The sequence below is a fragment of the Clupea harengus genome, chromosome 10, assembly GCF_900700415.2.
Source record: "Clupea harengus chromosome 10, Ch_v2.0.2, whole genome shotgun sequence".
Lineage (NCBI taxonomy): Eukaryota > Metazoa > Chordata > Actinopteri > Clupeiformes > Clupeidae > Clupea > Clupea harengus.
In genome coordinates this window covers 28089393-28111816 of record NC_045161.1, presented here as the reverse complement: position 1 = coordinate 28111816, position 22424 = coordinate 28089393, and the positions used below count along the sequence as shown (strand labels likewise).

Sequence of the window (22424 nt, the reverse complement as noted above, 5' to 3'; positions counted from 1 at the left end):
CAGGACTGATACAGACGAACTGAAAACGAATCCATTTCCAAGGCGAAAAGCAGTGAACCTGGTGTCTCGGCTCCAGTCCATGATTTCATATGTGATTGATGAAGGAGAGAGCGAAATCAATTTTCAAATCAAAGAGAGAACTGTCCTGTGAGTGACTGACACACGCGGGCCGGCTACTGTACGCTGGGACCAGGCCGCATCGATTTTCTTGCTAGACATTTCTACGTGGGGGAAAATAACAAATGTGGGCCTGTTCTCATCACGGGGGTCCCGCAGGGCCTTGTTTTTTCCCTGGCTCAAACGCGGCACCAGTGTTTCTTTTTTACATTTGTTAGCAGGAACTATGCAAATAAGACATTTCAGCTGCAAACTGCTGTTAGAGCCCAATGATACCTCTCTGAATTATTCATTTTTTTTTGGTTTGTCGCAAAAAAATGAGATATTAAAAAAACCTTAATGGCAACTAATTTAATTGGATACAAACCCACACACAAGGGCAAACACACAGACACACACGCACACACACACACACACACACACTCTAACATGCCCAAATAAAAATTCATACTTTCATGGTTCATTACATGTAAAATTCTGTGATGATTTATGATGGATTTAACACAATTTTATCTGTGAATTTTATGATTATATTGGTTATTATGGTAATTAGTAGCAAAAGAATTTGGGGAAATTCATCCATTAGTTACAATAATTACAACAGGAAATGCCTGATCAAATCACACAAGTCTTCACATCTATGCGGCCCCCTTCACATGTGACTTATGGCCCTGGTGCACTATTACGTCAAGAAGAGATGGTTCTTCATACGGAACCCTGTGACCCTTTATTAGCTGGTTTGTGTTCTGAATTATATCCTTGGAATCACAGCGGATTTATTAAAAAAAACATATGTAAAAAGGCCCTTTTCCCTAAAAAGGTTTACCATCCCACTGCATAGTTACATATGATATGTTACTGTAATTATATACAGATAATGTTTTGGTCTGATAAAGGTGAAAATGGAGCCTATTTACACAATTATACAGAGAAGATTTAAGACCTTTACACATTGTAAGTAACATGTACAATAAAACTCTGTCTCAATTAATTAAACAATAATGATTACACAATGCGCCATGATAAAACATTACTCCAACAATGCTGAGTTCTAGTCACCTCAGGAGGCATCCCTGAAGTGCATAATGTTAGCTGACACGGCAGATCAATTAATATTCTTCGGGTAGCTTCTGTTCAGATTAACAGACTCTCATCACCGGACTACAGAGACCTGGCTTCTCCCTGTCTGCAGAGCAATCATGTTCCATTCTCTGAGCTGATGTTGTGGTATAATGGATAACACAAACAGAGCACAAACAGCACAGACCTGACGGACAGCTTCAACGGCGCTGTAGTGGATGATGCCATCTCTCATCTGAGCACCGTATTAGCACTTAGCACAAGCATAACATGAGATGAGAGCGCATCATCTGTAAACTGCCTCTGTCATCCACTGGCATTATGTAGACTTTGTATACACTGAGAAAATAGCTCTTAGCTTTCCAAGTATCACTGTTATTTTCTGTTTTCCCAAGAGGTGATTCACAAGTGCTGTTATGAAATGAAGCTTGTTATTGCAAACAGTGAAATACTCAGCATCGAAACCAGGCAGAGCATTTGTTTTTATGTGTGTTAGTCTGATATGTGACATGCGAAGGGACTCTCCCAATTATTCTGCTTCAGATTCATGTTAAGCTTCTGCTTCAGGTTTCTGGCAATTTAATTTGCATGATTGGTGACTGTAAAGTCTTTTTTTTCCAGTTGAAAGGTTTCAGGAATCTTCATATTTCTATTTCCCTTCCATTTTGGCCTTTAGCCAGTTCCTGGAAGTACAGTACAGTTTCTGACAAGGCACAATATCTACTTCTGTCTGGTGGGGCGAGAACTAATGTAAGCCTCATCTAATATATGTGCCTGCAGCCTTCTTCTCTCCACTTAGCCTGGAGCGCAGTCAGCAGACCTAAACACACAAAGAGAGGGATACCTTAATTCAGTTAACCACATAGAGAACTTAATAGGCACCTCACAGAACAGAGATGTTACTGTGAGAAGGGGGCACAAGACCAGACTGGGTTGGGGGCAAAGATCTTACCCTTGATTTTATCACTTGATGCTGAATGTCAAATTAATTTGTGACCAAAAGTGTAAACACATAGTCTCATATGATAACTTACTTGTTGATCCTGTCCTGATTATCAATGCTGGGATTACATCACTACATATGATATCATAATAGAACTCCTGTAGCTCAATTGGTGGACGAGGTGCTAACAACAACTCATACATAGACTTGAGACTTAAAAAATCTGTAATGTAAAATTGTTTTGGATAAAAGTCTGTCTGCTAAAAGAATCATAATGTGAGCCCTACCATTAGTCTTATGTCTATGAGGCAAACTCAAATCTATAGATGTCAGTGGCAGACTTGAAGCAGTGCTATGCATTTGGCATGCTCTTCACAGCCCAGTCTCCTCTGGAACTTTAGAGAGTGGTGCAGGGTGATGGACAGACGCGTCGGCTGCTGTCATCATACTTGGGCGCACACAGACACAGCTCAGCCTCTTGCTGATTGATTGTAAATGGAGGGTCAGGCCTGAAACAACAGGATGACACACGCGCTGACACACATTTGTTTGGGGCGTTGAGGTTTACGGCGACCCTTCACAGCACACGGCCAGTATTCATGTCTCCACATGAAAATGCATGGACTTTCCCCACTGACTCAAAGCATCCATCTCAAGGCCATTTTAAGTCTAGAAAGCATTTAAAAGCATGTGTGGGTTGATATTGTTTCATAGGACACTTCTGCATAGCGTTTACCTTGTGGTTTCATAACAATATTCTCTGACACGGTCTATTAGAAGGCAGTACATATTTTGCTGTAATGTTTTTTTTTAAACCATTCAAATATAAGCCGTTTTAGGAGATTTCCCTTGTAAGGTCTAATCATTTGTATATGTTCATCCGGTAAGCTACTCATCCTATATAAAGTAATTAAACGACAAAGCTGGTAATATTTCCATGTCTATTATGATTGTGTATACAAATCCTTTTCTAGTTTAATACAACTAAGGACAATGCATACAGTACAAATGTGATTACACACAAACCATGGATGAATCTGCCTTAGGTGTTTCATTTCTTTTTTAATTTAAAAATATGTGAAAGTTGGCATGATTGCTCTGGAGATACATAAGGGTTAAACTGATATCAATTAAAACCGAATTACATGACTAATGTGTCTAAAATGTCCAGGAGACATTTCAGAAATCAGAGTAGTCAATAATCCAACACAACATTCAAACATAAGGCAGTAACCAGCTGTGATGTTGGCTAATCCGCTGAATCCCTTCCCTCTTTAACTGGCAATCCTGGCCGAGATTAGAAGTGCTCCACAGTAGGGAGACTCGGGGCCTGCAGTCACACCTTGTGCATGTACAGCCTGACTTCGTGGTCTTATCTCCTTATCTCTTAAAAACAGCCCCCGATGAGGGCGCCGAGCGGCATGTGGTCTCCCCGCCCCGCCACCGCCGTCTCCGTCTCCGACCCACCGCCAGCAGGATTCCCGAATTCGTAATGGAACACCGCCGTGCCGGCGACGGAGGCCACCAGGTGTGGTGAAACCTTACCCCGGGAAAGGCGATTCACGGAGGAGAAGAGTACAACAAAGAGATTAACCTAGTTAGATCCATTTCTCTGCCACACTCGATTGGACGTCCAGCTCAATCTTGTTAAAGTCTGTCCACACCAGTTTGCTGTTGGGAGTGAGGCAACACAAAGTGTTTCAAGATTAGGGATTGTGTAATGACTTGTTTTGTGTCTTGTTTGTGAATTTGGGATAACAGACCGATACAATCTGCTGTGGAAATGCCAAGCCGGACCGACAGGACACAGCACAGCCAGTTGTTTCTTGCCTCTTCTTTCCTCCTCTGGGCTTGTTTGTTTGACAGTTTAGGAGACAGAGGCTCTACCTTGTCAATCTTATCAATGGCACACAAACCAAAAATAAATAAATTAAATATAAAAATGTTGCCTACTGCAGCTCTCCAGCTTTTTGAACTAAACAGGTTTTTGGCAGGGACTGAACAGGAGATAGTTGGGGATTGTTATTCCATTGCTAAAGCTGGCCTTCTGCTTCTGCTGTCAAGAACTGGACTTGACTCTGTGTGAGTCATTTTGAGGGACAGTTAATTTAAGTTCCTCAAATTACTTTAGTAAGTCAAGGGCTTTCTTTAAGAGGGTACTTGGTATTAAGAGGGCCTTCTGACAGGAAAATACCTTACTTTTGTAATATTTCTTGAAATGGCTGAAAGAATTGGACCTTTCTTTAACAAGCCAACAGACAATATTTATCCCTTCTATGAATAAGCTTGGGGCTGAACTTTCACATTGTTAGCCGAGTAGATTCAGAGTTCCTTACAAGTACACATTTAACAAAAAATGTATATGTTCCACAACAACTGCTATGTCTCCAGGGCTAAAAAATGCATCTAGTTGTCTTGGTTTGTATACAGTGAAAGCCTTAGGCTCCAGAGCTCTGTGTTATGCCACGGTTTCTTTAATCATTAGGTCTAAGTCATTAGCATTCCTTTTTCACAAACATAATGCAAGTGATTCATACATTAGCAACACAGCCATCCTCAAGTCAAGGAGGAGGTTTCCACAATAGTCTGAGAAGAAAAATAAATTACATCGCTTACAAACAAGAGCCTGAATTCGGATCAGTATATCCCCACACAGACCCACACAGTCTTCCTGCCATTTAAAATGGAACGACGCGATCCAAAGTTTCTTGGGACGTTAGACAAGGAAACGAGCCTCAGGCAATAAATCTTGCTGAGCCTCTTCAAAAGCACAAACTTCGAGTCGTTTGTAGTGGGGCTGGAACCCATTTAATTCAATTATAAAAATGCATTAAAAAGATATTACAGGCAGGATGCAGTTTAATGAACCATGTTTACTTGGGATATTGTTTATAATGAACTAATGCAGGCTCATCCCCACAGTTAAAGCAGGGAGCCCAGGCACGCAGGAAGTGACAGACCAGTTCCCAACCAGCTTAAGGTGAAATGGAGATGCTCTACTGCAACTCTTTACCTAACATGGTAAAGCTTTAAAGTGAGGTTCAACTAGTATTAAATGCTGGTTGTGATAAACATAAATAGAGCATTTATTACAGTGCTTAGTATTACCGAATGTTTCTTAATGCAAAGGTTAATGATTTGTTTATGTCAACTAATGACTTCAATAATGATTGTTGAGAGAACCCGAAGGTGAATGAGTCCATTAACTTTAGAATGCAATATTGCTTGTGGTTTATTAATACTTACAATGCATTACCTTTTGTTAATAAAAGGACCTTATATTATTACCACTAAGGTGAATGAGTCTGAATGGTCAAAACATCAAAATCCTCAAAATCAATGTGTATAGATCACACATCCAGCGAGCTGGTATCGGCAGGCATACTATTTTAATTTGGCCCGCAACACCTTGATGGGAAAAACTAAGAAGAAAATCACTGCATTAAGCATTTCTAAGCTGTTTAGAATTAAAATAAGGCTAAATGCCCAATATTGACTCCTCACAATCTTCAAGTGACAGGCTCATAGCGTTGAGCAACAATCTGTTAAATCGAAATGTGAATTGAAAAGCGGACTTTATAAGTGATAAGTGGAAAGTAATATGTTTAAAATGACAAGAAAGTATTGAAATTAATAAGTGAAAAGTGGACTCAGAAGATCTAGTGTTAAACAAAGACATCTAGATATTTTGTGACGAGTGTTCAAAAGTGATTGCTGTCGGTGACAAGAAAGTATTGCTGTCTTCAAAAAATGTTTCAATACCAAGCCTGCTAACGAAATTGTTTTCGTGGGAAACAGAAGAATGATTTTACAAAGCAGTCTACAGTCCAAGAATTGACGACAAAAGTGAGTTACATGCTGTCAAACTAAATCGCTAAACCCAGCAAGCCATTTTCAGATGGTGAGTTTTTAAAAGATTGTATGGCTAGCATACTGTCAACCAAAGTCAGTTTAATAATGTGAGCCTGTCACATTGCATTGTTACTCAGCGTGTAGAAGGCATTGATGAAGATGATGACTGCTAAATTGTCAAAAATCAAAAGCAAAAGCACAGACAAAAAATACGGCACAGCGACTACAGAAATGACTTGCAATGGAGTTGATGAAGGTGAAAACAAGAGGATTGGACCTCTATGACAGGATGTTTGGACAGACGGAACCTGCCATGGACTCGAGTGCAGAACATTCACACTGGTGGCTCGCCAAACCTCACCGGGAGGAACACTGGTCTATTGCAGATGAAAAGGGTGAGAGAGGAGGACCCCAAATCAGATCAGATTTTCTCACAGTGCATCATTCGCCAGGAGTCCCTGTGTTGAAACTTGGCCATGTCACTAAGACAGTGGTGAAACTTGGCCATGTCACTAAGACAGTAGTGAAACTTGTGAGCTTCATCCAGGGAGGAGAGTGAGGCAGGACACAGAGACGCTCCATGCCACTCCAACGCTCACTGACTGACTGCGCCTGGGGAAAGTGTTTGGCTGTGTGTAGGACCTAAGAGGAGAAATAGGGACGTTTCTGGTGACTGACGGTGAAGCTCGCAATTTTGCAGAATTTCAAGATCCAGACTGGATGATTGAGTTTGCCTTCGGGTGGATGTAATGGGCCATTTAAACAACCTCAATCTGAAGCTGCGGGGGAATAATATGTTCGTTCACAAACTGTATTCCTGTGTGCAAGTACTCAAAGCCAAGCTGAGCCTGTTTTCCAGACAAATGACCAACAAGTGCTTCACACATTTCTCAACCCTGGCTCCTCTGGATGTGCACTCCTGACACACGGAGGGTTACACACACTACACTCGACCCGTAGCTCCTCTGGATGTGCACTCCTGCCTCACGGAGGGTTACACACACTACACTCGACCCTGGCTACTCTGGATGTGCACTCCTGCCTCACGGAGGGTTACACACACTACACTCGACCCTGGCTACTCTGGATGTGCACTCCTGACACACGGAGGGTTACACACACTACACTCGACCCTGGCTACTCTGGATGTGCACTCCGGACACACGGAGGGTTACACACACTACACTCGACCCTGGCTACTCTGGATGTGCACTCCTGCCTCACGGAGGGTTACACACACTACACTCGACCCTGGCTACTCTGGATGTGCACTCCTGCCACACCAAGGGGATACACACACTACACTCGAAGACCTTCATACTGAATTTAATCAGAGTTTCTCTGACTGAATATTAAAAGAGAGCTGGAGCTAGTATCCTCTCCCCTATCCTTCGACAGCGAGAAAGCGCCTCCGGAGGCCCCGACTACAGCTGATTGACACACAGCGCAACCCATGCAGAGTGACGAGTTCACTACATTCACACTGGACCGCTTTCTATGGTGCGCTAAAGAGTGACACTGGACCGCTTCTATGGTGCGCTAAAGACCAGAACGCCCAATTTCCTAACTTGTGTAGACACGCACAGAGGATGCTCATTTTATTTGACCCGACAGATGTATGGAAAATACTTTTTTTAGCTTTGAAGATTCCAATTATTATTACTACTACATGGACATAATGAGATTCTAGAATTGAACTTTACATCAATTGTGTTATATGACACAATGTATTTCTTCATAGTAAATATAATATAAGTATACATATAATAAATATTAAATATCTGTAAATATAAATATCTCTAAATTAAAAAGAGTTAATCGTAGAATAGGTCGTGTCTATGTATCTAATGTAATGTGTTTAAGTGTCTCCATTCAGTGATGGAGATCTACAGTATACTGCAGTGGTGAATTAAAGTTTGATAATTATACCTGAATTGCCATAAGTCCATGTATGAAACCTTATGCTATGTGTCTCAACAGCACTGTTATCATTTCTGTTAAAGAGCTAGAGCAGTGGTACATATCAGCATTGTTATCATGTCTATGGTAAAGCAGCAATAAGGAGTTCTGTTCCAAAACTAGCAAGTCAACTACCTAAAAGGTATGCAAAAACCTTGCAAACACCACCAACAGCCCAGTGGACACTGATAGAAGTTTGCCAACACACCAACTGGTGTCTTTTGGCAGTATAGCTTGTAATGTCATCCTGTGAAAGCTTTTCTTCCATTTTTGCTGGGTGTTCCAGTCCGGAACACAGAACTACATAGGGCATATCCTGGATGGCTAGTGGGAGAGACACAGGTGTTTACCTGTCCTTCACATGACCATATGCTATCAAAATGAATTTGAGGATGGTACCAAAACTATCTGCCTATAAAACCATACCTCAAAAAGTGTCAAATTGTTGCATAGTGTTACTTTAAAGAACACTGTAGTAATGTGCGGTAGTAATATGTGACCCAACTGATGAGATGCAGGGTAGTGTCATAGGTGATTCTGTATTTAGGTGGACTGTTTTATGAAAATAAATCTTTTTTATTGTAACCTCAGGACACCAGATAGTCATGAAGCCGTGGACATTTTCAGGCCTTGGAGTAGGCTGGCAAATAGGCTTCTGTAAAGCAATCTGTCATGTGTATAAAATTCATGTAATTTGACACGACAGCACTATGAGTTTCATGTTTCATTCATGTTTCATTCCAGTCGTCCAGTGTGCAGACCTCGGCTTGGCTTGTAAATAAACATCGCCCAGAGCTGGTATAGGTGATTTATCGCCAAGATGTTTGTAGTATCCAACTTAATATCACAAAACACAGAATACACTGAAAATGCATGTAGTGAGTGTTGTGGAATCTGGTGTCAGTGACAACCACCCAAAACCTGTTTGATGACCTAGACTATTTGTACCTATGCATAGTCTTTTTTTCTTTTAGAATTTCTGTAGCTTATGACAGACATCTGTTGAAGTTACAGAACAAGCATAAAGTATACCTAAGAAACAGGCATATACATATTAAATAGACATATAGCTAGCAAATGAGGTTCCACTGACGCTGTCTACTGATGTGGTTTGGCGATTGGCACCTACCTTCTGAGCACTGGACATGAGCCAAAGCCAACACGAGGCAGCAGACTGCTGATGTTCTGAGTAAGAAGCACGCCATTGCGCTGACTGTGGATGCTCTCCGCATGTTCAACAGAATCAATGGCAGTTACAGATGTCGGGGACAACAGCTCTCAGAGATGATCATCATTGATCTTTTCACCTGCGGAGCAAGAGAAGAGGGAGTTAATACACAGCTAAGAGGGACTAGAGGCTTCCTCTCTATGATCCTGAAAAAAAACACTTATTTCGACAACATTAATGTCCCAGGTGTTCTAGAAATGTTTTTCTTTTTTAGCGTAGTGAAAAACACATTTCAAACAGCAAAAGGCCACAAATCCACAGAAGTTAAAGTCAGCCGGGGCATAATCCAGCTGGCGGAAATCCCTTTAATAGGGACTAAGAGCTCACCATTTTCATGGGGGCGTGCCCGTCATCCCAAAGATTTAACCAGCAGGGTACCTCAGAGACGACCACATAAAACTAACAAGCAAATTAATACACGGCAATCTGCTCCGAACATCCTAAACATGCTGAAGCACCAGTCCCTGTTTTCCCCCTGTGTGACAGTCTGCCTTGCCCTGCCATCCTCCGTTCCACTTATTCACCTTTCCTAGCGTGAAAAAAAGCTTAAGTCAGGTGCACAGGTTTGTGAGCAAAGCACACCTTGTGGATCTGCTTCTATTAGCAACTCTGCTTCAGTGAACATGTTTACCCGTACTGAATGCAGCTCCAGCTCTCCCCCACTGGAGCCCGTATAGACCCACTGGGGAAAATATGGTCGCTCTAGAAACCGATCGCACAGGGCCCCATTAAAAACTGTTTCATTTTTTTTTCTTCTCTTTTTTTTGTTTGGGTGGGGAAAACAGACTGTTTTACACGTCCAAACGGAAGACGTCACCAGGCACGTAACCAGCAGAATTAGAACAGATCAATAGAAGTGTTTACGTAACTGTCTGTGACACAGATTCCAGAAGTCTACTTCAAGAATCTGCTGTGGATTAGAAGTCCATTGCCTTCTATGAGAGGGATTTTGGAAGATGTAAGAGACATAGATTTTCCAGTGGCCCACAAGTCAGAAGCTCACACATTAGTTTTGTTAAATCCAGCAGAGCTGTGTCAGAGATGGCATTATTCAACACAGCGGACCTCCTGACTGACTCTGTCAAAGCAGGTTAACAGCAGTGCCTCTTCCTGTGAAGGCCTCTGGCGACGTGTTCAGTGTTTGACTGGGGGACTGCACCACGGACAAGAAGGAAGTCATTGTTTCTGTGTCAATATTTCACAGCATGTAGAGGTGTGGGGAAATAAAAAGTGGGAAAAAATACCTGTGAACAGAATGATATGTGAACTGTGAAATTAACACGACTCTACCATCGACTGCACAGTGTTTTACTAGTCCAGCCGCAGGAAGACCCACTGGTTCATCTAAGCTGCTGCAGGATCCATTTTGTGCGTGTTGTTTTTAATTTACATCAAGTTTGTAGTTGTACATGCCAGGGGATGGGAATATAAAACAGTGCAGAGGAGAGCAGAAGGCCCCCTACACAGAAATGAAATAAATAAATGCGGTGGAGGGCAGATGCTCCTGTGTGTGTGTGTGTGTGTGTGTATGTGTGTGTGTGTGTGTGTGTGTGTGTGTGTGTGTGAGTGTGTGTGGAGTTAGGTGCTCTGTAAATCGATGATAACAGTTCCGTACTTTAATATCTTTGTGTCATGCTGTGCGAGTGTTTAACACACTGATCGCCAGAGACCAAAGGCAAAGAATAAGACAGTCAGTATGACTGCCTTGCCCCTCATTACATACCCTGAGGTCTCCCATCTCGGCAGGAGGCCTTTTTACCCGTAAGCTGCTACAAGCATCGCTCATCAGACCCACTTAGGCGGGCCTCTGATTCATGTTATTATTGGTGTCCTGGCGCACATGACGCAAACACACACACACACACTTTATAAATACAGGTATCTCTTTCTTGGAGGGCACAAATACAACTGAATGTACTGGTATTCTGTGACAGTACAGGCATTTCAAATCCTGCATCTTTGGTGCAAGGGGAAGGGTGGGGAGATTGGGTATGAAAATGAAGAGTGCAACGTTATCAGCCAGCCAAGGTGTTAGATGAAAATTAGGACTGTAAAGATGAGAACTCTATGGAAAACTCTCAACCATGAGGCAGCTGTTACAACATCTGACCCACAAACGGACATTGAAGCCATTGGTCATTATTTAACTAACGAAAAATTCATTTTTATTTTTTTTTGTCCTGACTTAATGTTAGACAGTCCTTCCATACTAAATACTTAATTAATTGATTAGTACTATGTAGCTCACATAAGTACATTGTATTAAAAGGTATAGTTAGGCTTAGGTTCAGTGTTCAGACTTACAGCTGGGGTTAGTAATTCAAAATAACAGGCTATTATAAATACATTGCACTAAAATGCACGCTTAATTAATTCCAAAGTACACTGTACCTAACAACATTGAATATGAAAAGGCACCTTTCTATCTTTTTCATCTGGGAAAAGGCCCATTGATCAAACCAAACATGTAGGTACTTCATTGCCAACGGCTGAGTTTTTCCGCTCGGACCCTAAGGCCATTTCCATTGCTTACCCAGTGGATTCTGACATTAGACACACACTGTCAGATGTGTGCTGAATGTCAAATCTCACAAAAGGAAGAAATATCAGACATCCTAATTACAGCGAATACTAATTCAGTCCAACAAGAATATCTTACATTCATGTAGTGCTAACTTGGCTTCTCAAAAGCACACTGGCACTCAATAGCAGGAATGGCTTTTTCATATAACGGTTGGATTTTTCGCTGATGCCTTGGCCCACCTGTTCACAGTTCAAGTCAGGTGTTGAATTTTTTGTATGAATGGGAGTGTTCTGTGGAGATGAAACCCATGCTGACAGTTGACTGTATGTTTCGGACCTCGGCCAGTTGAGCCATAGCACATCTGAGCCTGTGGTAGGCACAGTAGGAACCAGCTGTGTGTCGTGGTGAAACGTGTTTGCACAGACTACTGAGCTACCGGGTTAGACAGCATCATCCACTACAACTCCTTATCTGCATACTGTCGGGGCTGTGGTTCTGTCTGCTCCGTTTCCATTCCTGTCATGTTCTCATCCTGTGTGAAGGCTCTGGCCTGGGGTTCGAGGGAAAGTATAAAAAACACTGGAATCGCCACCTCAGCATGATCCCGGCGAGCGAGGTGGAGACTTTCGCTTGCCAGTCATTCCTGTTGCCTGGGGCCCAATGTAAATCTGTTTCACCCTGAGACTTCACTGATGAGCTGATGAGGATAGTTTTACAGGTTCTAATGTGGGTTGACAACAACAACGGCAAGTGTCTTCTGAACTAGTCTATACGCTTTGCACAGTAACAAAAATAATATCGCTAAAGCTTCAAACATAGTGTGCCAATTAAATACAGAATTTAGCATTTAGAGTTTAGAGTTTGGAATTTAGAGTTTAGAGTTTAAGAATAGAGAATTGAGATAAAAGACATAATATCGATTAAGGGACACAAGACACATATTATAACTGGAGACTTAAACAAAAGAAACGTGTTTAAAAGAAACAGTCATCATGAAGCAGATAATATATGAAGGTGGTCACAAAAGAAACAGGGTCTTCAAATGTTTAATAATCTAATAACAATAATCAGACCTTCAAATGTTTAATAATCTAATAACAATAATAAGATATTTGCGATAAAACATTTCAAGGAAGACTTGCCGTGTGCATCTCTTGCACTCTTCCAAAATGACAAGTACTTAATAAGGAAGACAGCCATTACAGTGCAGAAAGAAGATTAGGGGAGTCTGTGAATGCGACAAAAGGAACCGAGAGACAAATTTAAAAGAATGTCGAAGTCTCTTAACAAAGCTGAGTTGTGTCGTTTAAAGCTGGTGTGGAGGTCACCAGAGAAGAATGGCATTTGTGGGCCATTCTCTAATGGGAAAGCATGGAAAACAGACTTCAGAATAAGAGAATGGGACTCGGAGAATGGGAGGGGGGAGCTTGAATGAGCACAATGCACAATTGACAGCCTGCCAGTCTTGCTTGACCTGTGAATTAACCCCCAAGCTTTTATGGCACTGCATGAAGGACCCCGAGTTTGGATTGCTATAAAACCACATATACAGTACAATTATGTGACCTGGGGCAAAATGTTAGCAACAAAAAATTATATCTTTTGAAAAATTAATTAACGAATGTGTTTCAAGTCTTAACATAAAGAATTGAGTCTTGAATCAAGCACAGGGCACAGTATTGACCACTCAATAAATGCAATATATCTGTGAGACTGAACAGAGAGTTTTCTTTAAAAAAAAGGAAAAGACAAGACAAGAAAAGAAAAGAAAAGCGCATGACTTCAAAGGGCTAGCAGAGAGCCAGTGATTCTGTGAGCAATCAGAAAATCTTTACTCCTGCGATGAAGGACTGGGTCAGTGATCACATGAATCATGTCCCATTGAGTCAGTCGTGGGGGGGGATCCGCTGCTTACCCACCACTGGCCGAGGGAGAGAAATATAGCCGAGCGACCGACACCTACACGGTGACCACGGCAACGGCGTGAGTGAGTGCAGCCGTTGCGGCGAGCAAGCAAGTGCACGCACACGCACACACACACACACGCACACACACATGCACACACACATGCACACACACACACACACACACACACACACACACAGTCACACACACGCACGCACACACACGCACGCACACACACACACACGCATGCACACACACACACACACCGCCCTTCCAAACCCTGCCCAGAGAGGGGGCTCAGGCAGACCACGGCTAACACACCCAGGTTTCCAGGTCACTTCTCCTGTTCTTAGAGAGGAGAGAGACACGGTGTTCACCCCATGCTCTAGAATCAATAAAAAAAGAGCAGGAAAGAGAGGAAAGGGTGTATGTGTGCGCAGTGTGACTCCTTTTTTAAGAACGCGCAGCTCTTTGAGCAGTGAAACAAAGCTTCCTCTGCAGTGGTGCAGCTCGATGTGAGAAGGTGAAGTCCTTTCTCTGCATCAAAATACATAAATGCCAGCTTCGCTATAAAGGACCAAGGAATATGACTCGGGCTGTCGTTTCAAATAGCAATAGCCTGTCTCGCAGTGAATGTACACACTCCAGAGAGGCCCCCCTTGCTGGCCCCCCCAGCTGGTGTCATATACACATATGCTGCTTCTCATCAGCTGTATTTACTGGTCGCTCTATTTATCGATCTGAGCTGCCCTCTTTGATATAGCCCTATTGCTACTCAATGAAACAGCATTACTGAATATACTGAGTTACTGAAGGGTATTTATCCTGATAAAAAAAACAGTCTTCACAGAACCCACAATATGAGGTAGCAGCAGCATAGAACAATAAACGACCTGATCTCATGCCTGATATTTGAGCTTTCTACTGTTATTCTGGTGTAATTATTCCATCAGCTATTATCTGACATTCCCAGTGATTAGCAATTAACATTTCCATTAACAGAATTTTTCTTTTTTCATCACCAGCACTACAGTAACCGTATTAGTTTCAGAAGGACTGTCAGTGCTTGTGCTGCTATGATCCGGCTGTGTGTTATGGCCAAATGTTTTACATAGACAAGTTCACTGTTGCACCAGTTCTTCCAGCAGTTGACCTACTATGGCTCCGGTCAGTTCACCATTACAAACTTGGAGTACGTGTGTTTTTTTATGTGTTAAAATGTTTGAATGCGCTCACACACATATCTTAACGTAGAAACGTATATTCCCCCCAGAATTCTGCAGGTCAAACTTATTAAACAGCCTAGGCAGCATTATGTACATATTCTCCTCTAAAGATTCTCAGAGAGTCTCAGGTGCCTTTAACCAATCAGCGGCTCAGTGAAGCTCAGAGAAGTCAGGGATTGGGCCTCTAGTATGTCACTCAGACTCTTAGACATAGGGCATGCTGAGGCAGGAAGAGGGAGTAAATGGAGAAGAGGATTGAATTGATCAAGACTAGGCCAATAGGCAGCCAATCTTACAGACTGTAGCTTTAATGTTGAATAATTTAAATAAAAAAAATAAAAAAATGATGTCTGTCACACAGACACAAACAAAAACAAGACTCCGGTGACACAGGTAGATTGGAAGCAACTGCGCAAGAGTTTTTACTTTCAGGAAACACAAACTCTGAAAGCCGCACCGCAGGATACTGGATCAAGATTGGCACACAACTGAGAACATGAGAAGTAACTAACAATGCAGGCCCAGCAAGGCAGCTGCAGCACTCCTGAAAAGTGTCTGCTAAGTTGAAGAGTGTTTATAGTCTAGACAGGTAATCAGAGTATGCGGGCGTGATTCCACAGATGATGAAACAGGCAGAGCAGACAGGTGATTAGAAATCAAGGGAAAGTGAAATGTGGACGCGAAGCCGCAGGTAGCGCAGACGAGGACGTGAAAAGAGCCTACGCTACTGACCTGATCAGGCTCCGCTTCTAGTTTTCTGTGTGGGAATAGAAATCAAGCAGGATTCACCGCCCATTGGTGTGCAAACGGCATGTTACATTTTACCCGGTCAGCGATGATGAGTGGAATTTCTCAGAAAGAACACCAGGTCTGGGTTTTCAACAAACACCCTGTTTGAAATGCGCTTGTCGTGGTGACAAATGATGAAACAAGGCTTCCCGACGCCCTACTTGTTCTGTACATGTTCTCTTGTTCTGTACATGTTCTCTTGTTCTGTACATGTGCTCTTGGCTCTAGGAACACTTGGCATGGTCTCTTTCCTTCTGGGCAAGTGTGACTGATTTTACTTCAATGCATTCTCAATTGGGTCTGAACAGGACTGAGAGAATTACAACTAGCTACATCACAGCCTCTCCTGGCAGTAATATGATGTCTGTTCACACCAACATACATATGATATACAGTATATAGCTCCAGCTAGCTCACATCTGAGAGATACATTTTTATTTATTTAGCAAGTGCTTCACACGGCATGCAAATTAGAACAGATTTACGTGCTATGTGTGTACGCATCCTCAGAGAGCCAATCCCACAACCTTGTGTTACTCTCGCCTTACATACCGACTGTGCTACTGTAAGGCTGTTAGAATTTCAGAACATATATGTGTGAAAAAGAGTGAAATTTCATATTGACTGTGCTAATGCCGCAATCAATTTAAGTCAATACTACATACTGCATTTATGAAATATTAACAGAGCACCTTCTTTTTTTCCAGCCAGCCTTCATTGTATGGTTAAAAATGCCTCACCTATTGCCATTGCTATTTAGCACAGGAGTACACCAGATGTAACAATCAATACCTTTGATTTCAGTTAAATGACTGATGCACAAGCCACAATGTTTTTTTTACTTTTTTTTTTACATGGTATCTTACAGTTGAAATCTAATATCCTTTCCCTTTTGACATGGCAAGCCTTCATTTTAAAATCCCAAACCAGAAGCCAGGTGTGCTGTGTATGCCCCTTATTCGTAAAGTATTATGATGAGGTCAACAGTTACATAAAAGGATCAATATGAGGTGTATTAAAAGAAGAGGTCATAAAAAGCGACTCTGGCCACATTTACCCCAACGTTTTTTTCTTGATTTGGTCTGATCAAAAAAAAAAGTGTGTATTTTTTGTGTCAATGTTCACAAATGTGTTGCTATAGTAACTTTAGTAATATAGAGAGGAAACTCGTACGTCACCTGGTGGGATTTTTGCCATGTCATTTAAGGGAAAAGGTGTGATATTAAGGTTTTGGTCAAACCTTGTGCTCCAGATTGGAATAAGTGCCTATCACCACGGGGAAGTCTGAATGATTAGCATAGAACTGAACAGCTCGGAAATGTTAGCACTGGGGTGCATCTTTCAATTATTAACGGGCTGCTGCTTTGAACTCGCACATATACAGCGTGAATGCTGTGAGTGACGAATGAAAACAGTTGGGTAAATGGGAAACATTTATAAAGTCTTTTTTGCATCCTTTATTCGTCTCTCACAATAAGTAATCTGCACGCCTAAAACCTCCGCACTGTTGCAAAAACCCCGAATGAACATTCACTGGTTATGATATCCGACCCTAAACAAGGTTCATGGTCTCCATTTCTGGTGAAGGCACGAAAGTTTTAGTGCAGGTTCCACACCTCATTAACCGGCGTATTGATGCTCCACGGAGACTGAAGTGGAGTGTCTTGAGCAAAATTTGAAAATGTCATTTCCATTTACTGATAGCGAAAACTCCTCTTTTCAGCTGACGCACGATAAGGGTAATTCTCCCGCAGCTGTTAAATGGTAGCACCACCGGATGCTCCTCGTCTAAAGCCTTAATAAGCTGACATCAATACCACGAGATAAATATAAAGGTTGAGAGAATCCTAGCACCACCACCACTATACAGGTATCTCTCAAGATAGTGCCTGCCTGTCTTCTACAACTCTCTTTATTTTTCCTTTCTAAAATAAATCAGATAACACCTGTGTTACGTTATAATAATACACATGAATATATATATATTTTTTTTCTTTTGTATGTATTTTTTTTAAGTTTTACATTTTTTTGAGACTTGACTGCATGGAATCCATTCTAGGGAAGTTGTCCTGCACCTCTTAAGGGGTGGTGACAATGTCTCACAAAGCCTCACAATTCCCTCCGTGAAGTGCTGACAGACACGCTGAGGTGAGGAGTCAAAAATCAGGATTTGCAGACAGACAGATAGACAGCGGCAGGCTGGCAGGCAAGGGAGTGGATTTGACCCGACACTTTAGCGGCCTCGCTCTCCGACTCGGCAGCCTTTGGTGAATAAAAAAACAGGGGGCGCTTGCTGAATTCCCTCAAAGGTCCCTTAAGCTCATCATCTCAATTTCAACAAAATACATCAATATTTAATTCACTCCGCTGCAATAAAGGCCATGTTCCTGTCAAAACCAGCCGAGCACATGCTCAGAGCCCGTGTGTGAAAATGGGAGGGTGGAGGGGGTGGTCGGAGTGAAGTCGGACTCATCTGTCAACTGGAGTAAATCAACAGAGTGCAGAAGGGGAGCATCTTTACTGCAGGGCGGTCAAAATATCCATTCTCACCCTTAATCTGGACCATCTCTACCGATTGAGAAATTAATAGACTTCTACATTGACCAACAGTGATTTAACCCCAGTCAAGTATAAATAAATACAAATAAATGTACTTTTTATCTGAAGCCAACTATTACATGGAATCCTGCATTTAATTGCTCCAGTGGGCTCCAACATCATATTTCTCACAGACGAGCTGCAGAGTCTGTAAAAAGCCTTCCTCCATCCCTCTGTTAAGGACCTGATCATAAATAATTCACCGTGATCGTGAGGCATTATTCAAGAGGATTATTATTTTTGAAGATAGAGGCAGGCAACACAAAACATTAATTGGACGGCACAAAAAAAATGTCCAGAAAATGGTGTATTCAAAAACTGTCAGGGGCAAAAAAAAATCATCTTGCATGAATAGGAGACTGGCATATTCTCCAATCACCCTGTAAAAAGGATGATATTTCCAACTACAAAAGGTGCCATGCAGTGTGAGCAGTGTGTTAAACCATTCCCTTCGACCACTTTTGTGACTAACTAATTAAGCCTTTGTGTACCAAAAGGACAAGCAGAGCTAATGAATGCAAGCCACATAGACTATTTCCAACCCCAGGCATGAGCAAAACGCAAACTTGCAGTTTCCACATGAGTATCTAAACTATCAGATTGATAGTTTGAGCACCAAAAGCACAAGAATACAAAAGTGTAGTTTTGCACGGAATAAACATTTCGTCACACGCGGCAGAAATAAACTGGAGATTCTATCCATTGCATATCAAATTTCTGGTTTCTGGCACAAGTTTTCAGCGCCAATTTTCACCCAAGGATGGGAGATGGCAGATTGCGATGTAAACAACTCGTTTTTGCAGCGCCACAAACCAACACAGGAGACAGAGTGACTACACAGACAGAAGCCGGAGTCTCCCTCAACATGCACTGTCAACAACAAATCCTCATGAACACCCATGCTAACGAATAACCATGTTTGCTAAATCGTATAATTATATCAGATACCTACAAAATCAATCTTAATGCAATATCAGTACAAACAAATTGTAACAGAGGTTCCAAGCAGTCTGTGCTCTGTTATTATGAGTGTGTGATGGTGTGGTGTGTGTGTGTGTGTGTGTGTGTGTGTGTGTGTGTGTGTGTGTGTGTGTGTGTGTGTTGGTGAGGGGGGGCACCTTCATTTGACTGGGTGTACTAGGGCACACAAAGGGTGCATCCTCCTGCCACACCCTCTACACACGTCCTGTCGCTGGGCACCATCCCTCAACCCCCCCCCCCCCCCCATCATACCCCCCTCCCCACCACCACCATACCCCCACACCAGACTGTGACCAGCAAGACAGACAGACAGCACTCACATCAGAGGATCTCGAGATCAGAGAGGAGAACACAAGGCAGGGGAGATATAAACAAGGTGGGTTGGGAAACGCAGGGAAATGTTATTGTCTAACATAGTTCATTCCTAGGCCCCGCTTTCGCATAACGGACTATACAGATGCACAACTATGGCCTAAATATCCAATGTTTTCAGTAATTTACATGGCCTCTCAGAGTATTTACACACAGGATAAAAAAGACAAACACAAAGATGGAAAAATTAAGATATTAAACACAGAGGCTAAAAACTACTGTGCTTGAAAACACTGTCGATTTAAAATGAATGACATGCCTTAACTGAATAAGACCAGCAAAAATTCCCTGATCAGCAGTGATCTTAGCCCAATAGTCAGGCTGGTCACACAATTTCAGGATTATTAGCAAACTCAAATACAGCAACTGGTAAACACTACATTAAATCTATGTATGTATGCTAAGAACAATGCATGCAGTGTGTGCTCCAAACAGTCGTCTTTACTAGAGAGAGGCAGAGACACAAAGAGAAGGGCTTTATTAGCCTTCCAATTAGATCCAGTTTCACTGTGTGTACCGATTCACATTCCCAAGCTCCATAGGTCCGGAGATCCCGAGTGCTCTTCCTAGGCCTTGGCTGTGCTCGGATCGTTACGTTTTCATTAACATGTGTTAACCACAAGGCCTTTCGGAGCGATTGTGATGCAAACGTAGATCACTGCGCGCAACCCTGTACCTAATGGCATGCCCTGCCCGGCCGGAAGCCTGCTCTTTGTTCAGCAACAGGACTACTCTTTCCAAATGTAATGCGCTGCAATGAGGCTTATTTCACGGAGTGTCCAAAGTGCTCCTACCGAACCTCTGATGGCTGCCTCTAAGGTGCGCCGCGAGCAATGCGGTGTCTACATGAAGGGAACGGTGTTGCTTGATATATTTTCATACATTTAAAGCATTGTGTGCGCTCTGCCAGGGAAGGACAAGGACAGATAACACTCAATTTCAGGAGGACAGACTACATTTTAAAGGGAACAAGTACGGTGTCCTGACAGCCAGCGTCTGGCAGAGCTAAAATATTTCTGATGTAAGAATTAGAGGCAAGGTTATCATCTTCTGCCACCCTCAGCAGGGAGGCAGGCACAGCAGTTGCCTCTGCTGTTCACTGAACAGTCTAGATATGAAGCACGCTCCAATAATAGGCTTTGCGCATTTTTGCAATCTCGTTCCGAGCAACTACATTGACGAACCCCTTTTAAAGGAAAAATCCTGAAAGGTTGACACCTAGAACAGTAAGCTGGATCCCACGGCTCAGACCGTGTCAGGGCTGCCAGGTTGCTGTAAATGAACGGTGGACTTACAGTCGATCTATTACACACTGACTGCTGAAAATAATCACGCAGTCGGTGTAAAACTGACTGAAACTGACGGAAAACTCACATACCAGTTTTATGACGTGAGCAGGTCAATTACCATGACAAAACCAGCTCTTACTGATGGAGAAAATCTGCTTTGAAAAAAAAACATGTTATCTTCAAAAGAGTGTCTTTTCAAAGGTTTCTCGACGAGAACCCTTCCTTGAGAACTGCAAGCACAGAGCCCAAACAACAGAAGATTATCTCGTTGTGAGATTAATGTGGATTTGGTGAAGGTAATTGCGTAAATAGTTGAAATCCTTGATTCCAACATGATGGAAAAACAAAACACACACCTGTCTGCGCGGCGCACCAGACTGCTGTGCAGAGCGCCTCAGACCAAACACAAAAACACAAAAAAGGGATAACATTTAATTCAGCTCAACCTCCGAATTTACGAACAGAAACTTGGGTAATGAACCAGCATCCTGTATCCAGAGTGAGTGGAATGCATTCAATTCTCCTCGCGCACTGATCCTCTTGAGTCAAGCTCATAAAATGATAAAAGAAAATAAATGATAAATAATAAAATTAAAATAAATAAACAAATGGACGAGAACCTTTGAAACCTACGGAGGAATAAAATAGTTATCAGAGAAAGCAAAGTCAATTTTACAGGCTTTGAACAAGACCATTTCTATGACTGGTCTTTGCTATCCCCAAGGCTTTCTGGACTTTCTTTTGAAGGAATTGGTGTTAAGAGGCACTCTTGTCAGTTTAGCCAATACTCTATATCGCGTCCCCTGAGGTGAAGAGTTGGAAAAATACCATAAGACACTGATCGCAGCCAACCATAGAAAAGAGGACAAATACTGTACGTGAGGGAGTGAGTGAGTGTTGTGCATTGCAATCAGAAATGGAGGGATGGCAAGTCTGACTGGCCATAGACTTAGTAATCTGCTGTGACTGTTTAAAGGGAGTAAGCATTGCAAGCCATGAATTATGAACATCTGTTTACGGCATGTTTTTGTTGTTGTTATTCTGTGTGTGTGTGTGTGTGTGTGTTTGTGTGTGTGTATGTGTGTGTGTGTGTGTGTGTCTGTCTGTCTGTCTGTCTGTCTGTCTGTCTGTGCATTAAAAAAAAAAATCACCAGTTTATAAAAGAAACCACTTTCTACTGTGAAGTTCCCCTTGTCAAGGCCCACGTTTTTCTATCACTTTCAGGATTGTTACGGTCATCTAGAGAAGGAGACACATCACTCGGGCGAAAATTGGAGAAAATGTCTCTCTTCCACATTATTAGTACAGTGTTGTGACTACAGGAGGAGCGGGCTAGGCCAACAGCAGGTACTGTAATGCCAATTGCCCTGTGGTTGCAAGCTCTGGCTGTGGTCAAGATGAAAATCTGCAGGGTAGTCTTTTACATCAGTGGTTTATAGACCGTATAACGCATCTCTGTCAATAGAAAGCCGTCTCACCACATCACGCAGGTATCCTTCATGTTCTTCACACAGGTAGTCTTCTACACTATACTCAACAACCCAGTGATTTATATGGTGTT

General features: G+C 42.3%; 1 protein-coding gene across 25 annotated transcripts in view; it reads right to left on the bottom strand.

Moving 5' to 3' along the window:
• Positions 1 to 22424, bottom strand: part of adgrl2a (adhesion G protein-coupled receptor L2a) — an 83248-nt gene that overhangs the window by 54783 nt on the left and 6041 nt on the right. For all 25 annotated transcript variants that reach the window (XM_031574700.2, XM_031574699.2, XM_031574701.2 and 22 more), the window contains exon 2: positions 9081 to 9258. In XM_031574700.2, coding sequence (XP_031430560.1) covers positions 9081 to 9183 — 103 coding nt within the window. In that variant the 5' untranslated portion in view covers positions 9184 to 9258. The remainder of the gene's footprint in view (positions 1 to 9080; positions 9259 to 22424) is intronic.